The 13,878-nt window shown below is 40.1% G+C and overlaps 1 protein-coding gene across 10 annotated transcripts in view; it reads left to right on the top strand.

The window, feature by feature from the left end:
* The window catches only part of LOC142895745 (uncharacterized), a 135,398-nt gene extending 131,823 nt beyond the window's left edge, over positions 1–3,575 (top strand). For 9 of the 10 annotated variants that reach the window (XM_076037002.1, XM_076036999.1, XM_076036995.1 and 6 more), the window contains 3 exons: positions 1,204–1,264; positions 3,126–3,157; positions 3,247–3,575. In XM_076037002.1, the coding sequence (XP_075893117.1) occupies positions 1,204–1,264; positions 3,126–3,157; positions 3,247–3,342 (189 nt within the window). In that variant the 3' untranslated portion in view covers positions 3,343–3,575. The remainder of the gene's footprint in view (positions 1–1,203; positions 1,265–3,125; positions 3,158–3,246) is intronic. The other variant, XM_076036996.1, reaches the window with a different exon arrangement.
* Positions 3,576–13,878: the final 10,303 nt, after the last annotated feature.

The following is a 13,878-nucleotide window of genomic DNA, read 5'->3' as shown; positions in this document are numbered from 1 at the left end:
AAATAGACTTTAAGCACTGCACATCAAGCCCTCACCATCCACAAGGCAATGGACACGCTGAGAGGGCCGTGCAAACGGCAAAGAAAATCCTGAAGCAGGAAGACCCTCTGGTGGCTCTGATGAGTTATAGAGCTACTCCCTGCTCCACCACAGGCTACAGCCCAGCCGAGCTGCTAATGGGGAGAAAGATCAGGACCACACTCCCAACCCTTGAGAAAAACCTCATGCCTAAATGGCCCAGCAGGACAGCGGTGAAAACAAAAGACAGCAGAGAAAAGGCTAAACACGCCCACTATTTCAACCGTCGTCATGGAGCCAGGCCTTTACCTGCCCTGCAACCTGGCGATGCAGTGATTACCAAGTTGGACCATGAAAAGCAGTGGTCTTTGCCAGCGGTGGTCTCCGGTGAAAGCCTCACCCCGAGGTCTTTTGTCATCAGGACGGAGCAAGGAGCAGAGCTGCGACGGAACCGCCGTCACCTTCAATCTGGGTCGGTTCATCAGCCTATCCAGACAGCACCCTGCGATAACGCTGACTCCCACTCTGACAGTGCCACCACGCCGGACGCTAGTCCTGTCAGTCAGAGTGTGGCTCCGCCGACAACCCCTCCACCTAGTCAGACCGTGACCAGATCTGGCCGGGTGTGCAGGCCGGTCAACAGACTTAACCTGTAAGACAGGTGTGATTCACATGGCCTTTGGGGGAGGGGGGGGGGGGAAAGGGGGGGGGGGGAATTCGCAGACAGCGGAAGGAAAGCTGTTTTCATGTTCAAGTTGTTGGTGTTTGTATGCTGGTGTGTATGATATGTAACTGACACCTTTATTTCAGAGTCTCAGTCTCTCAAGTGTGACGTTGAGCAGAGTTGATATGCCTAATTTGATGTTATGGTTAATTTCATTTAATGTATAGTAGGTGCGGTCAGAACGGCCATTTTTTTCAGTTACATGTTGTTTTGATGTTATTGACATGACACAAAAAGGGGGAGATGTCATATACGGTACGGTACTTAGATACGCTTGCGCATATATTGGGGCTTTTACGGTAACCGGTGGGGGGAAGACAGAAAAGCGCTAGCTCGCACATGTGGAGTGTCCTTATTCTTTTCCTGCTGTGTGTTTAATTAAAGCATCCAGAAAGATATCAAGCCTCCTTCGCCATCATTTTACATGATTGCTATTTTCTCACACCTCATGTTATTATAAGGTACCTGCTGGCACAAATCCCACGAATGATGTGATGGTGCCTAATGAAGTCTATTGTTCTGGTGAGAGAAGTTCACTTCAAAGCAAACTTGCCTTTAGCTGTGTCTCAATTCAGGGTCAGCATCCTTCGAAGCCTGCATTTGAAGGCCAGTTACGTCATAGCACTGCCCAAAGGCTTGTCCCAATTCGCTAAAATTCGAAGGACACTCCAAATGCGCCCTACTTTTAGCTGATTCGAAGGATGCATTGCTACTATCCTTCCCGTACTTCTGTGTTCTATAGGATGCTTTGCGTGATGCTGCAAAGGATCCTGGGAAGTCAGCTGAAATGGCGGCATCTACTGGCAAAGACACAACATATAAATTTAAGTATTCAAACATCACATAACATAAAACATTACGTTTTTATCATAGGTGTTAAGTTTTGTGTGTTTTATTTTTTGTCAACCACAACTCTGCCCAAACTTTCGAAAAACCGCTTGCTCATCTCATCTGGAGGACTCAAAGGACCACTCGATTCTCATTTCCATGATTTTTCTCTTTATTTTCTTGAGATCTTTGGAAAATGATAGAACAGCTTGAAAACCTTAAAAATAAACAAAGAACAAGTGTTAATTTTTAGACACAAAGCAAAGACATTTAGTTTCAAGTTTGTTTTTTTTTGTTTTTTTTTACCAATTTAACTCAGATTGTAGTACAAACTTAACAAATAGTCATGGAGCGTATAACTCCAAAAAAATGTAATCTTAGTTTGTCTTTGTTTCTCCTACCAGTTGCGTCTCAGAGATGAATACCAGTTGTGGTCGTGCTGTCCTTCCACCAGCATGTGAGAGAGAGTCCACAGGGCTCCTCCCCATTTTATTGCTTCCTGTGAACATCCTGAGATTTGGGCTGAACCAAATTGTGGGCTCACCCCCTACATATTTGGGGTGCATCCTAAGAATATGTGTGTCTGTCCTATGCGTTTGTGAATTTAAATTGGCTTTAACACAACAGTAGAGTTTTTACTTAGTTGAACATCCAACGCCATGGTTGGATGGCAAACCAATGGTTAGCTTGATGCTATACAAACGTCACTTCTGGGGTTGGCCAGCGGTAGGGAACAGCAGTGACGCAACCAGGAAATACGCCGAAGGCTAGACCGTCCCATTTGGTTACTAGGGTGGTAGGTTTGGGTTTGTCCTCCTTGGCCGGATCCTTCGAAGGACCCACCTTCCGATGGAGGACGCATCCTCTGAAGGATGAGGATTGAGACACAGCCTTTGTGTGTTTTTAAGGCAAACTCTTTTTACATCTGCAGTTTTTTTTTTAGTTGTACATGATGTTAAAAAACAAAACATCTTGGAGGTGCTCTAAGAACTCACTGAGATAACATTGTTTATTCAAGCCAAATTCACACTTTTTTTTTAAACTTTGTATTTAGCCACAGCTGCTTTGGTTCAAACTGACGGAAGTGTGTCTGCAAATCTGTGACAAATGGCCCCTCTTACCACCACGACACCGCAGGAGTTCAAAGTGAAGGCAGGGCTGCATGAAAGATCAACCTTGATGTTTGCAGACGAAATTGTGATCTGTAGTCTGAGTGGGGAGCAGGTGGAGGAGATCAAGAAGGTCCAGGATTGTAACTACTTTGAGTCAACAAACAAGTTGGACAAAAAGTCAGCAAGAAAGAAACAAAAGAGGATTATCAGGAATGAAAGGAAATGTGTAGAAAGCAGTGGTGAACACTGAGGTTGGAAGTGCCAGGAAGGAGAGCTAGAATCAGACTAAAGAGGAGATTGATGGATGCAGTGAAAGAGGACATGAAGTTACTGATGCACCAGCAGGTTGTGATATAGTTTAGTTCATCAATACTTTCATGACTTTCCTGCCATGCTGTTACAAACTCCAGTTAACTCCTTCACTGGATTCTTTCTTATTACAGATACCAAGGAAGTGGATAAAAACAGTCAAGATGTAAGAGTCACCACATTAAGTGTTTCTTTATTTCCTGTATCAATTCAAAAGTGTATGAAAACTCTTACCATTAACTTCTCTCCCTGTAGAATGCAGGGGAATACCATGTTTACCAAACCATCGATGATGTGCCTGACCAGAGAATACAGAACGACATGGTATGCAGTCTTTTGCAAACGCACTGAATAAAACAATTCAGACTCTGACTAAAAAAGGATTGATAAATACAAGCACTGGTCTTTCAAATATTAACAAACTGATGTCCATATCTGTACATACATACCTATGTATTTAATATTTGAGTTTGTATAGTGTTCCTGTCATGTCAGAAAACTGTCACAGAAAGGGACACAGTTAAAGTAACTTAAGTTTCATAGTGCAATTTGGAACGCATTGTTCCGGGATGTTCATGTTATGATTTTGATCATAGATCCCATTTTCATTTCAAGGTGCTCTTGGTGTGTGTGTCTTGGTGTAACTTCATGCTTCATCTTTTATCAATCCATGCATCATTCATGCGTTTTTCAAAATAAAACAAAAGCAAAAAAAAAAGAAATGACCGCTCATTTTTCCAATATCTGTTTTGACAACCAAAATGAACGGTTAACAATTCGTTTTCCCGATTTCCAATTTTTCACTCAATGGAAAAATGGACAAAACGGATAACGGAGCGATTGCCCAATTTGCAGTTAAATTTGATGCAAGGTTATGTCAATTTTTTTTTAAATACTTTATGTGTCCTGTTTAGTCTTAGAAGAAAAACCCTAAAATTCTGGGTGCGCAAATAATTAGAATTTAACTGTAAAAAACTCATTCTCATTGCCACATCCATCTCCCATGAACATTATCTCTTCCATGAACAGTCATCAGCTCAACACAGTTTTCTTTTTCTTCTGTGTGGAACAGTAGACCTAGGTGAACAGCTCTCTTTTTTCACTGTGTTACTTCCTTTTCCAGGTGTAATTCCTGTCACGTTTTGTAGCACTGATTAGCTGTTTGTCATTCAAAACATTGCATTAGAACAGGACTACTCAAAGTTGAGAGAGTACCCCCGATTCAGTCTTGACTGCTGCAGCGGTTCCTCATTGGCACTGTAGGGGTGGTGGGGGCAGGGACACAAAGAACTTTGGGCAGATCTACAAATTGGTCCCCCCCACCTTCACTGAGGGATAGCAGGGGTCTTCTACGGCAGGGGACCATAGTCTGAGAGAGTTTCTGTGCAAGACATTGTCTTTCCCTCCCCGCTCTGGCCTCACTCTGTACACCAATCAAAAGTCCCCCACTGTTGCTAATATAGTGTGGGGCTCTGGGTCCCATCCAAGTGTGGTCTCAGCAGAGACAGACAGTCACTCTCTACTGTCACCCTCCTTTCGTCTGCTCCATGTTATTTTATAGTTGAAGGAAAACCTGCAGCGAGCCCCTCTTGTCAGAAGACACTGACAGTAGCTGAGCTCCTGGCCAAGAAAAGTCAAAATTCACCTGCTGAGGTTAAAGTCAAGTGTTTCTACACTGTTAAGCTTGGATATCTGGATTATCCCTCTGCTCACAGTGACGCACAAGCCATGATGATAGAAGTTGAGTAACTACCAGAGGAGATTGCTCTGAGACTGCAAGGGAAGCTCAGCTTCCCCTAAAATGTCAGAAAATAAGGGGTCAAATAAATCATTTTCTGTACTGTTGCACACATGGACGATAAGAAGAAGGTCCAGGCGTACTTTTGTGGTTTTCACAGTACCATGGCTCAAAACGGGTTGAAAACACTGTTGTAGACACTGTGAAACACTTGGAAATGGCAGTATCACCTTTCCCCTCATCATGAACCGCCACCTCCTTCGGTCTGAGCTAAAAAAATAAATTCTCTTTCAGACACATGCTTTGACAAAAGGTAACAATGATCAAAGACTGTGAATATGTGCTCAGTACTAATATCAGTGTAAGTACTTCAGTTTCTTTAAATCAATGTTTTTTTTTAAGTTGTGCAATTTTATCACATCAGTGGGAAGAAAAAAGTGGCCGTAGATACAATGTAAGTAGAAGCATTTTTTGCAGTCATCAGTGATTATTGCAGCCATCCTGCCAGTTCTTTGGATTCAGACACTTTTTCATTTCATTTTTATTGCTTTATAGGAAACAGAGCATTGCCATCTGTGAGTAATAAGGGTATCCTTTTGTTCACAAATACAAATACAACACACTAAACTGTATTTTCTTAGTGATAAGTTATTGTGTAGTTGCATTGGAGAACACTGAGGTTTATAAAATCTTCCCTTTTGCAGACGCATGCAGTGTAGCACCTCCTGTATCTTGTTACCAGGAGTTTCATTGATAAAATGTGATATCATCAAACATTTATCAGTGCTATTTAGATTTTGTTAAATTTTTGAATATGAAGTACATTATATTTTAGGCTTGCTTTATATATTTACATATTCCGGTAGTGAAAAATGGGGAGGTCAAAGATATTAGCCCACGTGATGAGGTGGTCAATAATATTATCCTACATGTGAAGTTTTGCTTTCAAGACACAACTAATTAACAAATCATCTTTCAAACCACAACTGTGCAGTCAATTGGCTTCATGTCAACATCTCAGCATAGAAGGACTCCAACGAACAGGGCACTTGAACACGTCATTGATAGGGACTACTTTTACTCACCATGCCCAAGACAAGGGAAGTAAGTTTTAGCTCAAACCGAAGGAGGTGGAGGTTCATGATGAGGGGAAAGGTGATAATTCCATTTCCAAGTGTTTCAGTGTCTACAACAGTGTTTTTCAACTTGTTTTAAGCCATGGCATAAAAAACATTCCATGGCACACCACCGACCAAAAATATTCAGACACTTTTTAGACTAATAATAATAATAAATGTCTTTATTTATATACTCATTGTGAAACCTCGGCCTGTTTAGATACACACCAAGCTGATATCCTGGGAGGAATTGATGGAGGAAAATAGGCTTACATTCCTTTTAAAGCTTTTTTTGGAATGTTATTAATTTTAGACCAATCAGGTGAAATTGGCTAATTTTTCACAGCACACCTGACATTATCCTACGATGGCATACTATTGTACCGTTTAGAGAACCTCTGTACATCGTTATCAAGTACAAAGAGACACATTCAGTGAGAAACAAACCTGGACATGGTCAAGGAAAAGAGAGGAAGGTAGTCAGAGATGTCAGCAAGAAGCCCCAGACACCTGCCAATATGATTGTTGCTGACCTGGCCTCCTCTGGAGATGATGTATAGAAGGAACACAGGTTTGAGGGCTCTTCATCATGGTGGGCTTCAGTTCCATCGTCCCAGAAGAGCATCATTAGTCATAAATTGACTCATCAAAGCCAGACTGAGATTTGCCCTTCAACATTTGAAAGGTAAAGATGAGATCTGGAACTCTGACACCAAACTGGAACTGTTTGGGCACCAGGATGTTGCTTACACTTGGCCAAGAAAAGAGAGGCCTTCAAACCCAAGAACACAGTCCCCACAGTTAAACACTGAGTTGAGAGCATTTTGCTGTTGGGCTGTTTTGCAGCCTGAAGCACATTGATCCTTGTTTGGGTGCATGGCATTATTAAAATTATATTAAACTTTTGAGGGATAATGCGCAGAAATCTGCTCTGTAGTCTAGCCATATGTTGTTGCTTGGTCTTCCAACAAGACAATATCTCAAAGCATACTTTGAAATGAGTCCAACAGTTCCTGAACAATACCAAAACTGAGGTCTTGGAGTGGCGCACACCAAGCCCAGACCTCAATCATATTGAGAATCTGTGGCGGGTGCTCAACTGTCCATGCTTGGAAACCATGCAATTTGGACCAGCTGGAACAATTTCCAATGGAATACTGGCCTAAAATCTAAAATCTCTCAGGAGACCTGTGTCTACCTAGTAAAGAACAACTCTAAGAGGTTGTGTTCAGTTGTGGTTCAGAAAGGGTGCACTATTGACTATTACGGACCAGGGGGCTAATAATTTTGGATGTCACATTTCTGCCCTTTCTTGTTTCAACTCAGTGTATCAATAAAATATGTTTTAAGTATGAGATGTGTGACACAAATTGTTAAAATGTTTTGGTTTTTTTTCCTGTTTTGCATTTATTTTCTTCTCATTTTTTCAGAAGGAGAGTAATAAAAACAAACATTAAGGGGCTCAAATAAAGCTAAGAACAAATGTTTAACATCCCTCATTGTAAATACATTGTTACGGGTCCGAGTGGCTCGGGAGACCCGTGGCATACTCAACGGACAGGTGAAAAAGTTTAAACTCAAAGAACCAATAAGGGCTGTGGGCGCCGGCCAAACAGAACTAAAGAGGGAAAAACGGACGAGGCCAGCCCACATAGGAGCGTAGGACCCTATCCGAATTTCGGCTACCTAACCTGTATTTTTCAAAATAACTGAATCTACACCAAAGTTGAACAAAATCCGAAAACAGGACTACCGGTCAACCACAGCCCAAACTAAAACAAAAAAACCATATGAGTCCTAGTAACCCATAAGCAAGGGATCACCCGTCAAGTGGAGGGAAAAAAAATATTAAATTAATAAACAAACCTGGGGAGGAGCGAACAGGGGAGGAGAGGAAGGGTTGCACGTAACGTACATTATGATCAGTTATTAATAATTTTCAAAGGATCTAAAGATGTTCAACTTACAGACGAGGATGATGACACACAGCAAATGTTCAGCCATGATGAAGGTGTCCTCTTGTCTAGTGTCTTTGTGACTGCATCAACTTTCATCACCTCTGACTTCTGTGAGAGGACGCACACGGGGAACCCACAGCGAGTCAGTTATTAATTCTTTACTGTATATACAGCTCTAGTTTTTTGTTTATTTAAAAGTCAACTGACAGTCATCTGAATGTGTCCTAGATACAACTCTACAGGTTTTCAACCAAACTGCTCACAAGCGGTGCCGCACATCATCTGCTGGTTAGGTGCATTTCGTCTCACTCACATTGTCAAGTCTCTTTTAATAGAGTGTGGTGCAATGCTCTTGAGAATATTTAAAACCATAACCAGAAGTGATGCATCTATAGAAACATTACAAAATGTGTGACCAAGATGTGTGAATCATTTTGTAACTCATAACTGTAAACTCGTACACTGCAGTCAAGAGGATTCCACGTACCAACCTAAGAGCTTCACAATGTGAACACTGCGTTAAACGTTAAAATGTAATGAACTGTGTTAGTTACAGTATGTGATTAAATCCTTGTCCACAACAGCCACATTTTTTTTCATTAAACTCATCAAAGTTACACCTGTTCGACGCGTCTTCGTCCGCACTGCGATTTCTTTGACCAATGCCCTAACGGGCAGTATATCGTAACACCTCCTCAACACCTCTCTTCTCTCTGACTAACTTAGAGTGGCTCTCACTCAGTGCATTGCTTATCCAAGGCCATGTGTTTTTTTTTTCTTCATTTAAACTGAGCCCATATGGCCATAACATGCTTAGGGCCAGTAGACACATTGGGTGTGTGCAGTGACTCCAGGTGTTAAATCCAGTCAGGATGATTGTTATCTCTGAATAATAGTAATAAAAAATACACAATAAAGATGTCAGAGGTTTCTGTTGTCTGAACAAAATACCAGTCTGCTCTGGGTATGGAGCAAGTTTGGTCAATATTATCCTTTCAGCTTTTTAAATTTGCCATTACTGTGAATGTTTGAACATTTGAAAAGCCATCTCCCAATAAACATTTGTGAAAGCTTCATTGAAAATGATTGCATGCTCTTTTTGCAGTGCAAGATTGCCTGACATTTATAGATGAAAACAGGAAGCAAAGTGTGTCTACATGAGGGAGAAGAAGGTGGTCAGTTCTCACCAGCCAATGATCTGGTTCACCACTTGGGACATACTCAACATTTGTTCTCATGGCCTGCAAAATAAAATATGAATATATGTATATAACATTTCACAGTGTTACGTGGGATCTTTGAAGGACTTAAAAAAAACAAATGGAGAGATGGTGTAGTCGAGGAGTTGCTTGGAATTTATTCAAAGCTTGAACAATATCTGAAAAAAATTCAAAACATACAGGCAAAAAAATGACAGCTGCGGCGCTCTGCTTTAGCTCACCGCTGCTCAACACTCTTTCTGCTACTGCCAGAACAGCCACCTTTTAAAGGTAAAGCTCCTCCCCCTGAGCCAGGTGACCAATCAATTAGTCAATCAACGCAAGTTACACAGTTAAATCAGCAATAATCATCTTACAATATAGTTTACCAACACAAAACTGAAATGTCAACCGTACAATGGTCTTATGTAAACATGGAAATCAAAAACAATTGCTCAAAAAAACAAAAACCCGATCACATGAGAACAGGACCCACCCAGGGACTGCATATAATGCTGGGGAATCCTTTGCATTTGTTTGACGGGTGACACATGCGGAAATGGTGCATTGCATGCAAGTAAATGTATGTATGCTATGTATGCATGTGGGGCTTAAAGCATTACAGGGACCAAGTGTGCACCCTAGGTCTTGCTGCCAAGCTGTGAACAGGAGAAAGGAATCTTTAACATGATTTAGAAATATAAAACAAGCTGAGGAAAAACTAGTGTGGCGTGTGTGTGTGTGTGTGTGTGTGTGTACATGTGTGTTTTATTTAAGATCCCTAGTTCTGAACTAATATCAGCTCCAAATAAGTCATACGCAATATTTTCACAAATCTTCAAATCTTCATCAAATCTTCTGGGACATTCAATATGTGAGGCCATTAAACTTACAGTTCTTATTTGGGCATAGGAGCTTCTGTTCTGCATTTCAGTGAGAGAACTTCAGCGTCACTCTGTGGTTTTCCTGTGTGCATTCTCTCTCAGACAGAGAGGTCAGAAGACATTGGATCAGTCAGACTATCAGTCTAGCATGTAGTGGCAGCTTCATCATGGCCAAGTGTCTGCTGTTTGTCATCCTCATCTGTAAGTTTAACCTTTGTTAGATTATCTGAAAGTATTAATAAATTCTATTTCTTATAGCCTTGCTATATTATTGTTTAGCCTCACTGTCAATCCTAGCTTTTCTTTTTTGGTTCTTTGTTCTAAAAAATGTATTCTAATAACTGTTGCACTGTGGTTTTCTATCTTTTTTTGTAAGAGCCACATATAATTCGGGAACTTCACAAAATCTTTGTGTTGTTAACCCTAAAGCAAACAATTATTTTCAAATTAAGAAGAAGATACCAACATACTTTTTCTTAATAAAAAATATTTACCATGCTCACATATTTTCAACAGATATTCTTTGCAAGACTCAATGTGAAGGTCAGTATCTGAACCTTTCATTGATGCTATAATCTATAAATAAATGATGCCATACAGCCTGTTAGAAGCGTGACCATAATTACAAAATATATGTGTACATCTTGTCTCTGCCATTCCAGATCCTCCACCTCAACTGAGGGTGTATCCATCTTGGATCTCAGCAGAGACTCACTCAGTCACACTGTGGTGTCAGCCTCCATCATCTGCTCCTGTGGCTCAGTGCTATTTCTCAATTGAAGGAGGAGAATCTTTTCCGAGCTCCTCCTGTTGGAAGACACTGACACTAACTGAGTTTCTGGTCAAGACAGGTCAAAGTTCACCTGCTGAGGTTAAAGTCAAGTGTTTCTACACTGTAAGGAAGGGAGATGCATATTCTTCATCTCAACACAGTAGCACACTGACCATGTACATACAGAGTGAGTAAAAAAATAAACTTGTGAATTTAACCTTTTTAAAGGGTGAGTGGAGAGTGCAGAGTGACTGGATGTTCAGATATTTAAAATTTAAGAGTTAGTTCTCTGCAGTTAGAGTGAGTGACTGTGTTCCTAATTTTATTGTATATTATTATGCAATGTAAAATTATTGTATTGTGTTTATGTTTTCTTCGAGTAATTACTTATTCATTGAAAAAATAACTTTTTTTTTTATTAAGTTTAAGTTAAAATTTATGGTCTGGTTGATGATGTACAAAAATATTAAGCTTCTCACTTTTTTGCAACATAACATAACAGGACATGCAGTAAAATACCTCTTTGTACTTTTGAATGCATTCTGTAGGTGGACCACCTCAGTTGAGTGCTCAGATTTCCTCTGGTGAATATGTTGTATTTACATGTTCTCTGCCTGGATCTGTGATCAAAGACATAACCTGTAACCTGTATTTTGGAGATGGAACCATTCAGAGGCCAAATTTAAGAAGCAGCAGAAGCAGAATGGATAATTATTGGTTTTGTCAGTTTTATGCCTCAATCAATGACCTGCTGAGACTCTCACCTCAACAAAGCCACGCCAGCTGTGATTACAGTTTGAAAGGTGATCCCAGCACCTTGTCTCCTCGTAGTGAACAATTCAACTTGGCAGGTAAATAAAACATTACATGACGACATAAACTGCTCAGGATTCATTGGATGTAGTGCAGACAACCCAGTTCAGAGCGAGAAAACAATGTATTTGGCTCAGTTTTGATGATGATATTGCAGCATCAGAGGCAGACACACTACACTGTACTTAATCAGAGTTTGTCATGTCACCAACTCCGGAGTTTTAGGTTTTTGTGTAGCATAAATCTAATGGAATCATGATACAGTTTAGAGTATGAAGTTCTCTCTTTGTAAATGTAAATATTCTGGAGAGCGAATCAGCAAGGACCTCCACTCAACCATCACTGACACAGACTACAAGCCAATCCAGCTCTACAGTCCAAGTTCAGTGGAGGACATCATCACCCACCACTTCAGTGAAAGGTAGGGCTGTTTAGCCTGGTGCATTGAGCAATTACACCTTCATAGCTTTAAACTTGGTGATCACCATTCATGACTTTATCATATTCCTGCTTTCTTATGAAACTGAGCTCTTCCAGAGAGTTGGAAAGTAGTAAAAACGACAAATCCATCTTTACACTGGACAGTGTGGAAGTAGTGTGACAGGGCACAAAGTCTGAGGCTAAAGTTAAAGTGTCCACATTGAAAACATGATGCAGCCCTAGCATTGCTACAAAACCCACAGCATTGTCACCTTCGTAGCACTAAAAGTGCATTAAAAATGTGAGCTGTGACTATTTTTGTTGTATTTGTCTTGGGCAGGTTTGCTTGTTGGTGGCACTGTTCAAATCTTGACTACCTCTCAGATACCTGTTGGAGCAAAGTCAGGTGAACTGCTCTGGTTTTGTCTTTACTTGTTGTTGGAGTAATTTTCAAAAATAAATATTTCTATATAATCTATATTTCCATGTATTTAGTTTGTTATAATGCCTCATGTTTATATATGTAATTCAGTCTTTTCATCAGTTGCTTTTGCACTGGAGGTGAATGTGACAAATATTTGTGTCTCCTTAAACAGACAACAACATAGTCAAGATCATAGCAGGTGTGACTTTTATTGGAGCAGCTGTTGGCGTCATTTTCCTTGGATGGCTATTCATAAAAAAGGGTAGGTCAAATAAAACCTCCACGTCTTTTAACCTTTAAATTAAGAGAACGTTAAAGAATCTGTGCTCATCAATACCAGATTATGGTCAATTCTTGTGGCCTGTAGATGAGTTTAATCTAACCTGCCACATTCTCAACTCTAACTTTATCAAACTAAACACTAAAGAAAATGAGCATTTACTGAAAGCAGGGGGTCTTTAGCCTGGTGCAAGTTAAGTTCAAGCTCAAGAGAAACTGTGCAACATTTTTATGAAAATTATAAAGCTTCAGAGATGTTGTGGTACGTTATTAATATGTTACGCCCCCTGCAAACAAGCCATTGTGCCTCCTGGCCGATTCTGGACACCATTGTTGTCCCAGATCCTGTTTCACGGCCAACAATGAGAAACAAGTCTATGAAGGTTCTCAGTCTTCTACACCGTTGTTTTGAATGTTATAATAATTGGTATAAAATCTTTTGAATGTTTAATAATAAATCTAACATTAATTAACCAAAACCATGGGAAATATTTAACTGCTCCTCGGCACAAAGAAACAAACACACACACCCATCCAGGTAGCAGTAGCTTGCTGCGAGAACCAGCCATTACTAGCTAGCACTAAGTTTGTACGACAGCAATGTGCACCATGAACCTCAAGGGGGAGCATTAGAGACGACATGTATGACTGTTTAAGTGAACTTTGATTAAAAAAAAAAGAAGAAGAAGAAGAAAAAAAAAATCAGTACCCAAGCCAGTGTGTGTATGAATAAATGAAGACACTATATTGTATTATTAGTCTAAAAAGTGTCATTTTAGAATATTTTTGGTTGGTGGTGTGCCAGGGAAATGTTTTTATGGCATGGCTCAAAACTGGTTGAAAAACACTGTAGTAGACACTGTGAAACACTTGGAAATGGCACCTCCTTCTGTCTGAGCTAAAACCTCGGCTGAAAAATTGATCTTGTTCTTCTTGCTCTCTTTCAGACACATGCTTTGACAAAAGGTAACAATGATCAATGACTGAATATTTGCTCAGCAGTAATATTAGAGTAAGTGTTTAGTTTCTTTTTTTTAATCATTATGTTTATTTAACATGTTGTACAATCTCATCACATCAGTGGGAAGAAAAAAGTGGCCGTATATACAATTTAAGTAGAAGCATTTTTCGCAACCATCAGTGATTATTGCAGCACATCCTGCCAGTTCTTTGGATTCAGACACTTTTTCATTTCATTTTTATTTCTTTACAGGACACAGAGCATTGTCATCTGTAAGTAATCAGGAAATCATTTCATTCACAAATACAAATACAACACACT

The sequence above is a fragment of the Nelusetta ayraudi genome, unplaced genomic scaffold, assembly GCF_046127955.1.
Source record: "Nelusetta ayraudi isolate G7.1 ecotype Tasmania unplaced genomic scaffold, CSIRO-AGI_Nayr_v1 ptg000050l, whole genome shotgun sequence".
Taxonomy (NCBI): Eukaryota; Metazoa; Chordata; class Actinopteri; order Tetraodontiformes; family Monacanthidae; genus Nelusetta; species Nelusetta ayraudi.
The sequence above is the reverse complement of the archived record's forward strand: the minus strand, read 5'-3'. Positions and strand labels throughout refer to the sequence as shown.